Raw genomic sequence first — 16,993 nt, forward strand, 5'->3', positions numbered from 1 at the left:
TATCATTCGAACAGGTTGCTTTTAATAACTTAATGCGTATGTGTGTGTGTAGCATGAGGAAAAAGCAGGATGTGTGTTTGGAAGAGTGGGGGTGGAGTGTATGTTTGTGATCTGTTTGTATGTGTATTTATTTATTTGTGTGTGTGTCTGTGTGTGTATTGGAAGAGTGGCAGGATGCCTGTCAAAGGGGGAGGGGTGTGTATGTGTGTGTGTGTTTGTGTGTGTGTGTGTGTGTGTGTGTGAGTTAGAGAATGTGACTGGGTTTGTGTGAGAGGCAGGATGTGTGTATGTGAGCGCTTGCGTAGGAGGGAGAATCTGTGTGTGTGTGTGTGTGTGAGAGAGAGAGAGAGAGAGAGAGAGAGAGAGAGAGAAAGAGATCTGCAGTTTATGTGTGTGTATTCGTGCATTTACATGAGTGTATATGGTCCAAGGAGTTTAAAGGGATAAGTATTTGCAATGAATGGATATGTGTGTTTATGTCTAGTGTCATCTCATGTCATGTGATTTCTGATGGGTGTGCCTAAAAGTGTATTATGTTGTATAATGTTGTCTTTAAGTGCACTTTGAAAAAGAAACATCAGTGTTTACTGATCATTGCATGTATGAAAAATCGAATGTTTACATTGAATTGAATGTTTACACTCCTGAAATGTGTGTGTGTTCTGTACTTGTAGTCTGTCTGTTTGCGTGTGAGGTAGTGCGTGTGTATGTGTGTGCGTAAGCATGTGTGTGTGAGGGATGAGAGAGGGGGAAGGGTGTGTTTAGATGTGTGCGTCAGAGGTTTGTGTGTAAGTGTGATCCAGAAATCCAGAACAGTCTAAATGAGAATTCATCAATTTGAATATGTTTTCCGACCGCACGTGGATATCCCTGGTTTGGTTCTATTCTTAACTAAAATATGAATTAAGATATTAAATTATTTCTTGGTGCTATCAAAATTGGATGTGTGTGTTTTTTTATTTAATATTTATCAACATCACCAATGTCAAACTAACGTTAACGTTACCCGACGACGCATCTAACGGTAAAAACGTTGCATTACTTAGCCACGAACAACACTGACGAAACCAAATGACGCATACACAACGTTGTTTTTTGACGAAAGTTAGTCAGAAAAACAATAAAAGTGATATTGTGAAATTTGTGTCTGTCATAAACATACTGGAGATAGAACTGTCCATATCGACAGATGAGTACAATCAACTTCGCTTAGAAACAGACCCCCCTTCGCCCAACATATACTAGAGGTTGCGACCACTTCCTCTAAGGGGTGTTTAGTTACCGATTTTTTCATAGATCAACTCATTAAAGCTCGTTTTCAAACAGTAGCGAAACAGGTTATATGTCATGAGAACTTACGTTTGTCTAATAAAAATCAAAACAGCTTCAAAACGTATTTTCCCAAATTAGTCATTTTTGACTGCGCGTCCTCCTCCCGTTTGTGCTTGAATGGTGGCGTCCGAAAGAACCTGTATACTGAGTGAGCGCGAGCGATCACTGCGCGTGAGAAGCCAGCGCACACATCACCGGGAATGGCGGAGATCGTTCGCTCGCTCTTTGATTACCGGGAGCCGCCGACGCTGGACAGCGACGGAGAGAGCAGCAAGCCGCCGCTGCCGCGAGGGTGAGAGAGTAAACAGACTAAATAAAAACTAACATTTCAAGAGACGACACAAAGTTTTAGGCTTGGAACCGTCTGCCACTTTTTGTAACGGCAAAATTATTTAAAAGGCTAAAGTTTGTTATTTGTTCACACTGAGATTAAGACAATTGAAGATAGAATGTATTTCATTTATTCACATATAAAGTTAAATTGGTCTTTATGAATTATCATTCTGTTTGTCATGAGAGGAATCAGGTGTGTGTGAGTCTCATGTAGTAAATGACACTGTTAGCTGTCAGTCTAATAGATTCATATTCTTTCATTCTGTAATTTGAGATGCGTTTAAACGAAAATGAAAGTGCAGATGCGTTTAAAATCAAGAAGAAACTCCGAAAAACGTCTGCCGGTGTGTGTGTGTGTGCGTGCGCGCGTGTATGTGTGTGTGTGTGCGCGCGCGCGCGCGCGCGTGTGAGTGTGTGTGTGTGTGGGAGACAGAGAGAGAGAGAGAGTTCATGCATATGTGTGGGTGTCATGTGTGTGTGTGTGTGTGTGTGTGTGTGTGAGAGAGAGACTGTGTGCGTGTGTGTGAGAGAGAGAGAGAGAGAGAGAGAGAGAGAGACTGTGTGTGTGTGCGCGTGTGTGAATGTGTTAGAGAGAGAGTTTCTGCTTGTGTGTCAGAGGGAGAGTATGTGTTTATGAGAGTATGTGTGTGTGAGAGAGAGAGTTTGTGCTAGTGTGTGTGTGTCAGTCGGAGAGTGTGAGATAGAGAGAGTGTGTGTGTGCTAATGTGTGCGTGTCAGAGGGAGACTGCGTGTTTGTGTGTGTCTGAGAGTGTGTGTGTTAGTGCAAATGGGAGGAGGGACAGTGTAGAGCGTGAGAGAGAGAAACAAGTACAGTGTGTGTGTTTGCATGCGTATGTGTGTGAGAGAGAGAGACTGTGTGCTCAGTGTGTGTATTTGAGGGAGAGCATGAGGGAGGGAGGGAGTGTGTGCGTGACAAAGACAGACACAATGGTGTGTGTGTGACAGCATGAGTGTGTGGCTGTATTTGAGAGTAGATAAATGGTGGTGTGTGTGGAGTGTTTGAAAGAGGTGTGTACGTGTGGGTCAGGTTGTGCCTGCATTGTGGGACCAAATTGAGCGAAAATGACAGCAAAACCTTAACTCCCTTATAGTGTCGGGTCAAGTTGACGATCCTCATGAGGAAAACTCATGATTAAAAAAAGTATTATATAAAAATACAACATATATTTGCATATGCAATGATTAAGCACTGGTTGGAAAAAGTCAATGGAAGTTACTGCCGTACAAGCATGGTTTGTGTATGTGTGTTGGGGGGTACAGATTGTCAATCCTAAATTTGTCAACCCTAAATTTGCTTATATTGTGGGGACCAGTAAATGCCTCCGCTGAAAAAGCCCCAAAACATACTCAATAATGAATATTATGGTCAGAGAATAGAAAATAAAATAAGCTCAGTATTAAAACAATAAACGTCATTGAAAAGTTCCCACCGTGATAAAAACAAACAAACATGTGTTTGGGTGGAGTGGACCTTGATGAAGGTATTCTAGTCAAGGTGAGTCAGGTGTAACGTGTGTTAGTGAAGAAAATTTAAATTGGATCATATGTGGAGGGAGAAGGACTGTGTGATGCACGTTGACGTGTGTGTTTGCATGACATGAGTACATGAGAGACAGGGGAAGTGTGTTTGAGACAGTGTAGGGGAGGGGTGTGTGTGAGCAGAGAGAGAGAGCGAGAGAGAGTAAGCGAACGAGTGGCAGGCAGGGAGGGAGGGATTGAGGGAAAGACAGAAAACAGCAAAATTTAGGTCTTTGTGTATGTGTTTATGGGTAACCAATGAGAGTTAGGTGTATGTTTAATGTATAAAGCCAGTGGATAACTGAAAGTGTGAGTGTGTCAGTCTTGTTGTCATAAATGTTTTTGGTGGGGAGAGCTGGATGAACAGGTAGTATGGGTGTTCGTGAGATCATATATACAGTATACAGAGAGAGAGAGAGTTTTGTTCAACAAACACATTGACTTCTATAGAGAAGATTTTTATTATAGGTTGCTCATTCATCATGTATAGGTCATGCAACTAAAAGTTCTCACTGTTTTAAAGGTGATTTCCCTGAAAATCTTTAGGTGGAATAAAATTGACCCCAGAGAAAAATATCAGAATCAATTCCTCTGATAACTTTGTATTGAAAAAAGTAGATGTTAAGATTGTGATAAAATCTCTTTTTTGTTATTCCAGACTGTTATCTTTGCAAATCAAAGCGTTGTAAGACGTGTAAGATCTCAGAAATCTAGAGAAGACTCTTGTGCGACTACTGGGGCGTTTTCTGGGGAACATACGATTTTTAATGTATTCTCAGTTTAGTCTCATTACTGTCTAGGAGAAATCACTGATCTCGATGACACCTGATGTGTGATGATTTGTGTTCCTTTCTATGGAAAGCTGCTTAAGTGTGGTAAAGTCACATTAATCTGATGTTAGTGTGCTTACATGATGTGAGTGAGTATTCGTTGGTAGGTATTGTGTGAAATAAGCGGTTTGACTGACAGATTTGTGAGATAAAAAAGTGTGTGTCTGTTTAAGAAAAAGACAGAGAGAGTATGTTGTGACGAAAAAGCGATGGGGAGGGTGTTTGTGAGTGTGTGTGTGTGTGTGAGAGAGAGACGAACAGAGCAAGAGAGAGGAGGGAGGCTGAGTGTGTGTAAGCAAGGCAAAGTCTAGTGTGTGTATGTCTGATAGAGAGAGGGGGGAACAGATGATGGGAGGGAGTGTGTGCGTGAGAGGCAGAAGAGAGAAGGGAAAATTGTGAGGAAATGTGTGTGTGTGTGTGTGTGTACGTGCACGTGTGTGACAAGTGTGTGTGTGTGCGTACGTGCGTGCGCATGCTTGCAGGTTTGAAACTGAAAGAGAAGGGGAGGGAGAGAGTGTGTGTCTTGGAAACAGAGAGAAGGCTCTGTGTGTGTGCGTGTTTAGATTTGTGTGTGTCTGAGAGGTGTGTGTGTGTGCGTGTTTGTTCTAGTGGTTGAGTGAGATGGGGAGGGTGAGTGTATGTGTGCTCATGAGGCAAAGAGGACTTGTGTGTGTTTGAGCGAGAGTGTGTATATGTGTGTGTTTGAGAGATAAAGGAAGGAGTGTGTGTGTAACTGAGATTCTGTGCGTGACTGTTTATGTGTTTAGATCTGTGTGTGTTTGTGTGTGTGTGTGTGCATGCGTGCGTATGTGTGTGTCTCTATGTGTTTGTTCTAGTGGCTTACTGTGGAGGGGAGGGTGAGAGTGTTTGTGTTCTAGACTAGAGGCAGAGAGAGAGAGAGAGAGAGGGCGGGTGTGTGTTGTGTATGTCTGTGTGTGTTTTAGAGAGAGAGCAGTGTGTGTGTGTGTCTGTGAGAGAGAGAACTAAACACAGAAAAAAAAGGTTGTGTGACAGAGACATCGTATTTATGTGTTTGTGAGTGTGACTGTTTTTGTGTTTCTGTGAAAAAGACACAAACAAGTGAAAAAGAGAGAGTTTATGCATCTAGTTTGTTTATAAAAGAGGAAGGGAGTTTGTGTGTGTGTGTGTGTGTGAAATCAGACAGTAGGCGGATATGTTATATGTTTGAGGAGGAAGACTCTAGATTGTGTGTCTGTGTGTGTGATTTGCGATGTGAGACTGAATAAAGCAGAGTGTGTTTAGTGTTCTTAACAAAGGTGAGTGTGTGTTGATTGTGTGAGTCTGTGCATATCTTATATGCACCGAGAGTCAGCCTGTGTATGTTTACATTATTCAAACGTGTGTGTGTGTGTTGCAAGAAAGAGAGAGAGAGAGAGAGAGAGAGAGAGAGAGATGGGTATGTGTTATGTGTGATAGTGAGCATCACAGAGAATGCATTTGCGTGTTTGTTGTTGTTTGTGTGTATTTGTGGAGAAATAGATGTGGGTGTGTGTGTGTCTAGGAGAGACAGGAGAATATGAGACTGCGTTTGGTTATTTGAGAGAACGTGAGTGAGAAAGTGTGTGTGCTCTTTAGTTAGCATGTGTGTGTGTGTGTGTGTGTGTGTGTGTGTGTGTGTGCATGTGAGCCGAGAAGGGGGAGGGGTGAGTGTGTGTGCGAGCATGTGAGCTCAGCTGAAGAGAGGATATTTGTGAGTGTGAGTGTGTGCGTGTTTGTGCGTGCATGAAGGCTTTAAAGGGTAGGATGTGTTTGTATGTGTGTGTGCGCGTTGATGTGTCCTTGTGCATGTGTGTGTCTCTCTGCCTGCACATGTGTGTTTTTGATTGTTTGTGTGGGGGTTTGAGTGGAATGGGATTTTGTATGTTTGTGTGTGTGTGTAAAAGAGAGAGAAAAAGAAAATAAGAGATAAACACAGTCAAGATACACAAATGATCAAAAGTGAAACAGATTTAGGCGTGTGGAATGAGGAGAGATTAAAAGCATGTCCGTTTTCCAGTGTATTGACTTGTGGAATGAGTTACACAAGTGTCTTTGTGTACATACTAATAAATACTTTAAGGACAAATTTGTCCCAAGAAGTTGGCTAAATTGACAAAATATACTTTTGAGGAAATTTGGGATGTCTGGATACCAAAACATATAAAGTAAATCATATATATTTTTTTCAAAATGCAAAACATTGAGGTGTGATTTAGCGTATATCTTTTAAGATAAGGTTTTAAAAATATATATATATACAAGAATAGTGGAATCAATGCAAAAAATACAACAATACAGAGGAATGATATTTTTAGGATTTTTTTCAGAGCAGTTTTTTCAAGCTGCTAAACCAAGAAACAGCCAATCAAAATCCAGTAAAATTTTAAGGGCTCACACATTTAAAACAGGAAACTGCAGTATGCAAGCTTAGAAAAACCAACGTTATCAACACCATTGGTGTTGAAGCTAATATATACTTATCATTCTTGATACGAACATAAGTCTATTGTAATTGGATCCTTCTCACAAAACGACTGAAACATTATGGTAGTAAAGATCTGAATGATAAATCATACAATTCAGTTACACAAAATATGATCATTATCGATATAATTGTGTTCTCTACCTGGGAAAAAAACAATATTTTACATAGGAATTAGGGTTTAATGTATTTTATTGCTTTTTTTGCTGAAATTCTCATAACGGTAACACATCCTGAGTGCATTATATGTTATATGTCATTTAAACAGAATAAATTTAAATATTGTGTAAAAAATTGGTTGTTCTACTAGATGTTCTCAAATTACAAAAATGTGATTGACAGAATATTATTTTTTAATATAAATAAGGAAATATTGGAAGCAAGAAGTATCCTCCATAACGTTCTTAAAGACTGTATAAACACACACAAATAGATTTACATAAAGTTTGATATTATGTGAAGAAATGCATTTACTAGTACCTTTTAAATGGCTAACAAGTTAACAATTACTTTACACATTTTCTAGTTAAAATGCATATTACAGAATCCAATATAGGTAGTTTTCACATTTAAATACATTTTACATGTATAATATTCTATTAAAATATAATTCATTAATGTCTTATTATGTGTTGCCTTTTTTGTAAAAAAATAGTAACTGTGTTAAATTGTCAGTATTTTTTTTAAATAATGCCTTTTAATCATGTCATATCTTGTTTGAAATTAATATTATTGAAATATCTTGATTTTAAGAAAATCATGTTTGACAAGATTTCGTGAGAATCACCCAATTATAAGTAGCCCTATAAAATGTCTATGTAGCTCTATAATATGTCTTATGTATACATGTGGGTTACAGTAATGCGGGAACGAATACAGTTTTATGGACTTAACATCAGAGTCATTTGCACAAGTTCTCACAGTTACTCTCATAGACTTTGGTAAACACACCTGGGTAAACCATAAACCATACAACAATAACATGAGAAAGCTGCAAACGAGCATGTGTGTGTCATTAGAATCCTGTTATTTATTTATCTGATTATTTATGTTAAATATTTCCCAATAGTCCTGCACTGATTTCACAGCAGCTGTCACAATGGAACTAAATCTGTATTTCAAAACACAGACAACCCGCTTCGAAAACCCAACAACTTGTCAAGTAGCCTATCATATAAAAGCCCTGTATAATTAAGGTTCACAAGACCCCAATCGGTCGGGTTTCTAAGGGGCCGTTGACACGGCTTACAAAAAGCTGGATGGAGCGCAACAGAATGGAACAGAGGATCTAGCATTTGTGTAAATTCAACTTTTTTCCAAGTCCATTTAAAAACGCCACACTCAAAAAAAAAAGCAACAGTCAAAGATTTTCACAAGATATAGAGATGAATATGTGAACATTTTTGCCTTTGTTCCTGCACACACACACAGACAAAACACAGTCTCTTAGGTCCAGATGGAGGGTCGGCCAGATCAATATCCAGTCGGCAAGGCTGGGTCTTATCACAGCTCAATGAATACGTCAGGCACGCACACACACCGAACACATCTGTAACCAAGAGACTGTGCATATCTCCACACTTTTCTAATTAAGCATTCACAGTTTCATCTGTAGAAAACTGGGCTTTTGCTTTTATACACCGCTCTATTAATGACAGCTGAATACACTCTCACACACAAACCCACACGTGCTTACTCTCGGTTGAAGTATCACTGTTATTGTTGTCCAAAGTTGGAGGTTTGAGTAAACCCCAAACTTTGGTACGGAAATTGCCTTTTTGTGAATGAATCTGAACGATTTCTCAAATTGTGAGATGTGTGCAATTGCTTTTGTGATTTGAATTTTCCCGGTTGATGAAAAATAGGGGCGAAAAACCAATGGATAGGCTTTCTGGAAGGCCGACAACCCTTTCTCCAACTAACACAATGCCCTACAGGATCACAGATCTAATAGATGTTGACTTGAATAGTTGAACCTAATTTTTATATCCATCACTGAAATGCTCTGATGGTCACATAAGGATTTTGACAATTAAGGTATAGAACATTCTCAGTTTTTGGTAACATTATTAAGAAAAGAGTAGAGTTTATTGATTGATTCGTGACATAGTTTCCATTGATCCAATGATGTGACCAGTATATCGATTCATCTGTGCGATCTATGTTTTCTACTCATGGAGTCAGTCAGGCTGTCCGTTTAATGAACGTCCGTTTAATGTGTGTGTGTTGTAGACGTGGATGTGGAAGAAAAAGGAAGGGGACGCCAGTGAAGGTGTGCGACCGAGTCTTTGCTACAGAGGATGAGGAGGAGAGTACGTTGGCGCACAGCTATGGACTGGAGAAAGGTAAAACATTTGTTTTGTCACTTTTGTAGAGAGCATTTACACCAACAGAGATTTGCCAATTTGAGATGACTGCAGTTTACCAGTTTGTCCAAATGAGGACAAGTAAAGTAAAGTATGTAAATTTGTGAATGAGTGGTAAGCTGTTTATTCGTGTGTTTCAGGTGATAGTAAGGAAACACACAACAGAGAGAGACCGCCTGCTACGGACGGGCCGTACTATGAAACACAATCTGCTGAGCTGTGGTGAGTGTGAGATTGTGTGTGTGTGTGTGTGTGTGTGTGTGGTCTGGTTAGAATATCCCACGTGTGTGCATATCCATGCTTGGAGGAGATAGTAATGATTATTGTGTGTGCGTGTGTTGTGTGGTTGAGAAACTGTTTTGTGTTTGTGGAGTTGGGGGATGACTGGAATGCAGGCTGCGTGTATTTATTGCAGAGTGTTTATTATCTTAGAGCGAGTGATGGAATGCGTGTGTGTTTATCGCAGTGTGTACTGGGTTTGAGAGTGTGTGGTTGTATGTTTATTGCTGTGTTTAGCGATAGCACTGACAGAACTGTGTACATGGAGTCAGATGGGTTATGTGTATACATGTGTTTATCATGATGACAGAGATGTGTGTGGGGGACCAAGTGTTTTTAATTAAAAAAATTATAAAATGTTGTCCTAATTTACTTACTTCCTTGGCATTTCAATGCAGCATTATTTAGTTTTGTAGTAATCATTTTGTATTTAATAGTGGAAAGACACTAATACTGTGTTAGACAAGAATAGGGATGAGTAAATAATGACAATGTTTCATTACAAATGATAAGCGCATATAGCACATTTAAGTGTGCTTGTAGTAGCCTGTATATTAGCATTTAAACATGTTAAAGCATGTGACATTAAGTTCACTTTCTTAATACCTTTTATTAGTCATGGTTACATCAAATGGACCACTCTGACTTGTCATTTGAGAAGTGAATGTGTTATTAACGTTAATTATGAAAGGTGTGGGAGAATGACTGTAACATAGGATTTGCATTAGTGTGCCGCTCTATGTGTTTATATTTGTTTCGCAGTCTCATGTTGTTTTCTCTCATGTAGTGCGGGTGAGATGGGTGAAGAGGGCACTAGCGGCGGAAATGGAGCTATGTCGTACCCCCTGCCGCCGAACTGCCGCATTCGTGAGGTGCACTGTGGCAATCAAGTGCGACTGATCGTTATAGCAATCCGTGACATCGCTAAGGGGGAGGAGATCACAGTGGACTACAGTTTAACAGAGTGGGGAGAAAACGCTGTGGTAGGTGTAACCATGACAATGGCTAGCACATCTGAGCTCCATTTGCACATAGGTGATACTAATAATATGCACATTGTGGACAGTGATGATGTTGCTTTAGATGTTTGTGACATGAATTTAAATGCATGGTATTACATTTTGTTGTTTAGGGCACTGTTTAGTGTATAGTTAGACTGTATAGTTAAAAGCACGCTTTTGTAAAGATGTTGTCCTCTCTCCTCTCCCAAGGGTTTCCATAGCACTGTGCCGTCAAATAGCTTGGAGTGCAGCTCTGACCACGAAAACAAAGTTAAGAAGGTAAAGGTATGAAATATTTTTTAACATTAAACCCTCATAGACCATAGGCCATACACTGAAAAATAGTTTGTTCAACTTAAATTAAGAAAAAAATGTTTCCACTGGATTGCTTTAGGTCTCTACAACAGGAATACAATTTGTTAATTGTTGAACCAGCTTGAAAATGTTAAATTGCTGTATCCTAACTAGCATCACTCTAAAAAACTTTGTTCAGTGAACTTAAAATAAGGAAAACATCCACACAATTAGTTTAGATCTGAACGACAATATGAAACAAGTCAATTTAAACAAATAATGTTTTGTTAAACCAACAGATTTGTGTTCCTGTGTTAAGTTCCTGAATTATCATCAAGCTAAACACAGTGACTATATATGACACACAGAATGAGCAAGTGAGACGAGACTGGTCTCTGCACCGACATTAACAGTTATTACTCATTGAATGAAGCAACACATCATCATCTCACAACCAAATCACAAGCACCAGTCTTCTGCATGATAGTAACCACAAAACAAAAAAACATTAAGTGAGCATTAAATACTAGAAAATCTTTTTCATAAAAATTCATAAAATAACACTTCATCATAAAAATTACTCTTCAAAATGCTGTCAGACAGCTGAAGATCCGCTGCCCAGTTAGTTATGGCAACAAAAATCGTTTATGTAGTCCCACACAAAATGATTAGGTTTAATGCTTTACAAATTTAAGTAAGTTGAACTTAAAGAAATTAAGTAATGACAGCATTCAAGTCACGTCGCATTCACTTGTTTGTTGCATTTGCATTTTAAAAAGAGATGGCACAATGTTTTTTATATTTAAGTGTATCCAGTAATTTCAGATGGTCATATTATTTGAATAATTTGTGCAGAATTCAGCAGCACATATTGTTAAAAAAAATGGTCCTTTATCAAAATGTAATAACTTTCCTGTCAGGTTGGTTATTTGGTTGCCAGATAACTACGCATTGTTTAGGCTAAAGTAATTTCTCTAAAACCTTGACAATATTTAATACTTGATTATTAGCTTTATATTTGGGATATGTTGTGGAGGCGGTAAGAAAAGCTGATAGAAAAATGTACACTTTCCAGACATCTATTCGACATGTGTGTTTACAGTTGTGAGATGTCCTCTCAGCGTTTATTTATCTATACGTCTCTACAACGTTTCATGTGGAATGTCAGAATGACATTTAGCAGATGTTTTTGAGATGTTTACGATTGTACGTTAAATCCCATTTAAGACGTTTGCGATAATCACAATGCAACTCCAGACATCTGATAGACTTTTGTGTGCTTTTTTTCTTTGTCTCTCTCAGGAGGAGGAATCCGGCCCATTGCCTGTTTCTGTTTCAGAATACCTCACACCTTCCTGGTCCCTCTCGCCCTCTTCTTCTCCTCTCTCTCACTCTGAGCCCAGCGACTCAGACCACGACTCTGAAGATGCCAGTGCTGAGCTGCGAATGCCGACAGCCCAACGGCGCAAGAAGCACAAAGCCTCCCCGCCTGCACGAGCTAAGGAAATCCCAGTTCAGCAACCTCCCAGCCATCCTCCCTCATTTCCTCTCTCTCTCTCTCCCTCCTCGCTGCAGTCTACAGCTCCCTCCAGACCTGTATTTAAGTGCCCGGCGCCTGCAGGAGTTCCCGCTAACAGTGTCAGTGTGTCAGTGGGTCGTGGGCAGAGCTCCGTGGCAGAGAAACAGCGCTGCGTTTACTGTCGCCGTCACTTCCGATCTCTCCAACGCCATATGGACAAACACCACGCCCACCAGCCGGATATGCAGTCTGCCCTGAATCAAGCACACAGCACCTTTTTACAGAATTCCCCCCCATTATCATCTTCTTCCAGTAATCATTTCCAATGTCCCCAACGTGTGGAGGTTGCAAAACCACAATCAACTCAAACTTCTTCTTTATCACCTGTTAGAAAAAGCCCTGCGCTCTCTTGCCCTACTCGCAAAAGTGCCCCGCCACCAGTGACCCCGCCCAGAAGAGAAGGTGTTCCGGTGTCGGTATTAAAAAAGAGCCCACCCACTCCAGCTACTCCCCCCAGGAAAGGAGGACGAAAAATAAAAAGAGAGAAAGATGACGTAAAGGTTTCAGAAAATACAAAGGCAACTGAAGTGCCCACTCCAGCATTGGTGGAGCAGTTGAAGGAGGCGGAATCAAAACCTTTAAAGGAGGAGAGAGAAGAGCTTGAGGGAGACGACGAGAGTGAAGCGGAGGATAAGAATGACCTGTCGAGGTCAGTCATCTGTAATTGAATACAAACCTTTATTTTCCATTATCACTATGTTTAATAAACATCACATTTCTAATCCTTTTTCTTTTCCCAGTTTGCGTCGTCCCCACATGCTCCCGCTTCTCTCCTCCCTCTCCTCTCTGGTGTTGTACCTGCGACGACTACAGCACTCCGCCTTCATCTCGCTCACCCGCTCGCCGCAGTCAGCAGAGGCCTGGCGACTCCTGTGTCACTCCAGCCTGGCTCTTCTCATCCTCTACAACCGTCGTCGAGAATGCGAAGTCTCTAAACTAACAATCTCTGAGTACCAGGCTCGCATCACACCTCATTCTCCCAGTCCCGTGCCACTCGGGACGCCGCCAGCCCTCACCCCTCTCGAGGCCTCTCTCTCACCCTTTGAGCGGATGGTCCTCCCCCATCTTCCTCGCGTCGGGGTCCAGGGGAAGCGGGGCCGTGTGCAGCCACTCATTCTTCCGCCACACTCTGAAGCATGTCTGGAGATGCTGTTGCTGACGCGTGCTGGCGTGGGCATCGACCCCCAGAACCCCTATGTCTTTGCCCGGCCGTATCATTCGCCAGCCACCCCCCTGCGAGGCACGGACTTACTGCGCAGCCTGGCCCGGTCTAGCGGCACACGGCACTCGCGGGCATTGACGCAGACCCGCCTTCGCAGGCAGGTCGCGATACTTACTCAGCTGCTGTTTTTAAGTGAAGGCGAGGAGGAGGGGGAGCGCGGGGCGGCCATACAGAGATTAGAAAGTTTCTTGGAAAAGGAATATCACGTGACGCAGAGCTGCACCACCATCGGCCAGGACCCGGGGCTGATGGGTCTTATCGGACGGGTGGTGCTATGTGGAGAGAGAGATGGTGTCTTGTTTCGAGGAATGAGTTTGCATCACATCTGTCTGGAGTTAGATGGTAAGTTAGGGTAACATACCTCGCAAATGTGTCTCCATTACACTTGCGTTCAGACTTTTTTTCAGTTATTTTAGTTACACTAACTGTTTCACTTTAAGATAAACGTAACTGGCAAAGCCTAAAATCTTGCTGTAGCATAACATTTAAAAACATTCTAGATACCGTTTTAACTTGAATTTAGTGTGGATCTATCAAAATTGATCTTCATACCAGGTGCATACAGGACTAGAAATGTTAAAAAGCTTCCAACACATCAATCATTATCGTAGTAATGTGCAGTAACACCCTCTCCTTTCTTTTCAGTGTTGTCAGGAAACTCTGCAGACTCTCTGTCAGAGGAGTCCGATGTTGAGCAGCGTAAAGCAAAACCAAAGATGACTTCTCCAACCACTGCTGTCATGATTAAGAAAACCACAGTCAACAGCAAATCTCCCCGACCCAAGAAGATGAACAGCAGCTCCCCAGTTTCAGCAGGACGTAAAAGAACATCAGGACAGCCCAAACCTGGTGAGTCCACCACTGTGATATCCACGGAAAAACATAGGAAACCGTTTCAAAGAGCATTTTCGTTTTTTCTGAATGTACTATTTATAGGTATGTGCTTAGGTAAAGTGATTCTTTTTGTTTTATTCTGTGAACTACTAACAAAATTTCTCCCAAACTTTCAACAACAACATTGTTTCTATTTGCGCACAGAAAATGAAAACTGAATACACAGGTCAAAATAACATTTACATTTACGTTTACATTTAGACATTTAGCAGACGCTTTTATCCAAAGAGCAATAAGCGATAGTTCATACAGGAGCCATAATACATTAGGTGCCAATACAAAGTTACTGGTTTCAACAAAAGCTAGACCACTACCTGTTGAGAGAAACGGTTAGTGTTTTTTTTTTTTTTTCATTTGTTTGTCAAGTATTCATAGAAGAGATGGGTTTTAAGTAGTTTTTTAAATGTTGTGAGAGATGTGGTTGAACGGATAGAGTTAGGAAGAATGTTCCACCAGGAAGGAGTTGTGAATGAGAAAGAGCGGGAGAGCGATTTACTGCCCTTATGGGAAGGCAATACAAGACGCCGCTGGTTTGCTGAACGCAGGGATCTTGATGGGGTGTAAGGAGTGCAGGAGAGTGTGGAAGTAAGCCGGTGCAGATCCAGTGATAGTCCTGCAGGCAAGCATTAGTGACTTGAATCTTATACGGGCTGCAGCCGGTAGCCAATGAAGAGAGATGAAAAGGGGAGTCACGTGAGCCCTTTTGGGCTGTTGGAAGACGAGGCGTGCTAACAGAGAATATGCTCTGCTTTTGTATTTTATTTTCCATAACATTAAAATTGTCTAAAGTAGTGTTACGTCTGAAGTTCCTCATTGATTATTGACTAATGTGTCACATCATAAACTCTTTTTAAAATAGAAAACTTGTGGATAGACTGATATTCTTCAGATGTCTGGACTCTATCAGCAATAAATCAGTAAAATATAAAGAGATGATGAAGTGTATTGGTAATAATTACATTCTCTAAGAATTTAAATTTCAAGACAAAAAATAGGAACACAATGCTGGATTTGCCAAAAAAGTGATGAGTTACTTCGTTCGTTACTTTACGCCAACAGTCAACAGTGCACAACCTGCAATTTTTCCACTTCGTTGCCATTTAAATGTTGTCTGCAATGACACGCCGTCCGCCATAAGGCCAGGGGCAAAGGCCCGAGACCTTCAGCACAGCTCCGGCTCATTGACCCGAGTGTGTGTGAGCATGGAGAAGTTTGGGGGTGTGTGGGAGTGCTTCAGTGTGTTTACCGGGAAATAATGATTAACACACATTCGCATTTTTATTTCAGGTAAACGTGGCGTGCTGAAGCGGCCTTGGTCTGAGGCAGAGCGGGCGGCCGTAGAGTCCCACCTTGTGCATAACATTATGGAGCTGCGTGTGCCCGCCAAAGCTGACTGCGAACGCTGTCTGGAGCTCTGCCCCCTGCTGGTCTCTAATCGCCGGGATTGGAGGGCTGTTAAATTCTACTGTCACAATCGTATCCAACTTTTAAAGAAAACCCAGCAAAGAAGGGGTCCGCCCACCGTGTCCGTCTGCTGAGGTGGTCGAGGTGGGGTCCGGTTAGATAAAAAAACATTGACATGGTACATTCACAGTAACCAACGTATAAAGAAGGCTTTAATAAATGTGACGTATGTGATTTGTGTTCAGTGTGTATAATGTGAAAACAAACAGTACATTTGGTACAGAGATATTCTGGGGGGTTGAAGAACATGCACATGTAAACTTGTTTTGTGTATCTATTCAATATGTTATGTCTTTTAAGAACACTAACTATTGTCCGTACAATCAGCATGAGCTTTATTACTGACGGTTTGAAAGTAGATGGACATTTTTTGATAAGCTGAAAGTCTGAATGGTTTCGTTTAGCCTCGACCACATCTTCTCAAGTTCAAGACAGAGAAAGAGGCAAACTGGACACTATGTGCCTTGATGGCAGTAAAACGTCAATCCCAGACTTAAAGAACAGGATCAAGATTATTAAGGAAAAAAAATAGAGAACAGTTTAACACCATCTTTTATTTCGTTTGTTTATCATTTTCGCTCCATTAGATTACAAAGGTCTCTTTTGAAGCCAACACAGTTTTTTATAAAATATATACATTTCTTTTATTTTTATACTTTGTTTTGATGGTTGGATTGTTAACATTTCATTGTGGCCCTCGTGTTTTATTGCTGATGCTAAATCTAGTCATTCTGAGTTGGAAAGGTTCATTGTCATATTGGTTATGTTGTAGCTTGTCCTGACCATCCAGCACTGCTACGAGTCCTGTTATTTGAAAATGGATGTGAATGTGTAAGTTTGGTTACTCGTTTACTTTATATTCAATCCGTCAAAGCTGCAATTAGAAGCACACAATAACCACACCTAACACCTCAGTTTGTATTCTAATGATGTATTTGCTGTTTTGTTATCTGTCCTTTTACAATGTGCACATACATGTACACACATTTTGCATATATGTTGTTATTGCTATTAATAGTAGTATTGTTATCACTCTTAAAACTTCCTGTGGCGAGTGTTTTTCCGATTCCACTTAAATGTAAATATTGAATGTAAATATTGGCAGAAAAAATAATACAGAGCTCCTTGTAAATACATTGTGGGTGCGACATGGTTGTTTTTGTGTTGTCTGTGTCTTTTTGTGTGCTTGTTTGTAAGGTTGATTTTCCTTATGTCTTGCACATGTATACCTCCTAAATGCCATATAAACAAGAGCAGCAAAATGCAAACCTCTCATATACAGTAACTTTGTATTGTTAATAACATTTAATTCAGGCAGTTGCTTTTGTAAACAGTACTATTTTATTACTCCAGACAAATCGATCATATTCTCTTTGCA

General features: G+C 40.7%; 1 protein-coding gene across 2 annotated transcripts; it reads left to right on the forward strand.

Annotated features, from left to right (window-relative positions):
* Window positions 1–362: 362 nt before the first annotated feature.
* si:dkey-117m1.4 (uncharacterized) lies at window positions 363–16,751 on the forward strand. 2 transcript variants are annotated; one of them, XM_056766756.1, is made up of 9 exons: window positions 363–1,624; window positions 8,749–8,861; window positions 9,023–9,104; window positions 9,949–10,144; window positions 10,373–10,447; window positions 11,759–12,684; window positions 12,776–13,599; window positions 13,903–14,106; window positions 15,439–16,751. In XM_056766756.1, exons 1-9 carry the CDS (start codon window positions 1,533–1,535, stop codon window positions 15,687–15,689), a joined length of 2,763 nt encoding a protein of 920 aa, XP_056622734.1. In that variant the 5' UTR covers window positions 363–1,532; the 3' UTR covers window positions 15,690–16,751. The 2 variants fall into 2 exon arrangements, with proteins under 2 accessions (XP_056622734.1, XP_056622743.1); XM_056766765.1 differs by having other exon boundaries at window positions 364–1,624; window positions 10,373–10,441.
* Window positions 16,752–16,993: the final 242 nt, after the last annotated feature.

This window comes from Triplophysa dalaica, chromosome 2, assembly GCF_015846415.1.
Source record: "Triplophysa dalaica isolate WHDGS20190420 chromosome 2, ASM1584641v1, whole genome shotgun sequence".
NCBI lineage: Eukaryota > Metazoa > Chordata > Actinopteri > Cypriniformes > Nemacheilidae > Triplophysa > Triplophysa dalaica.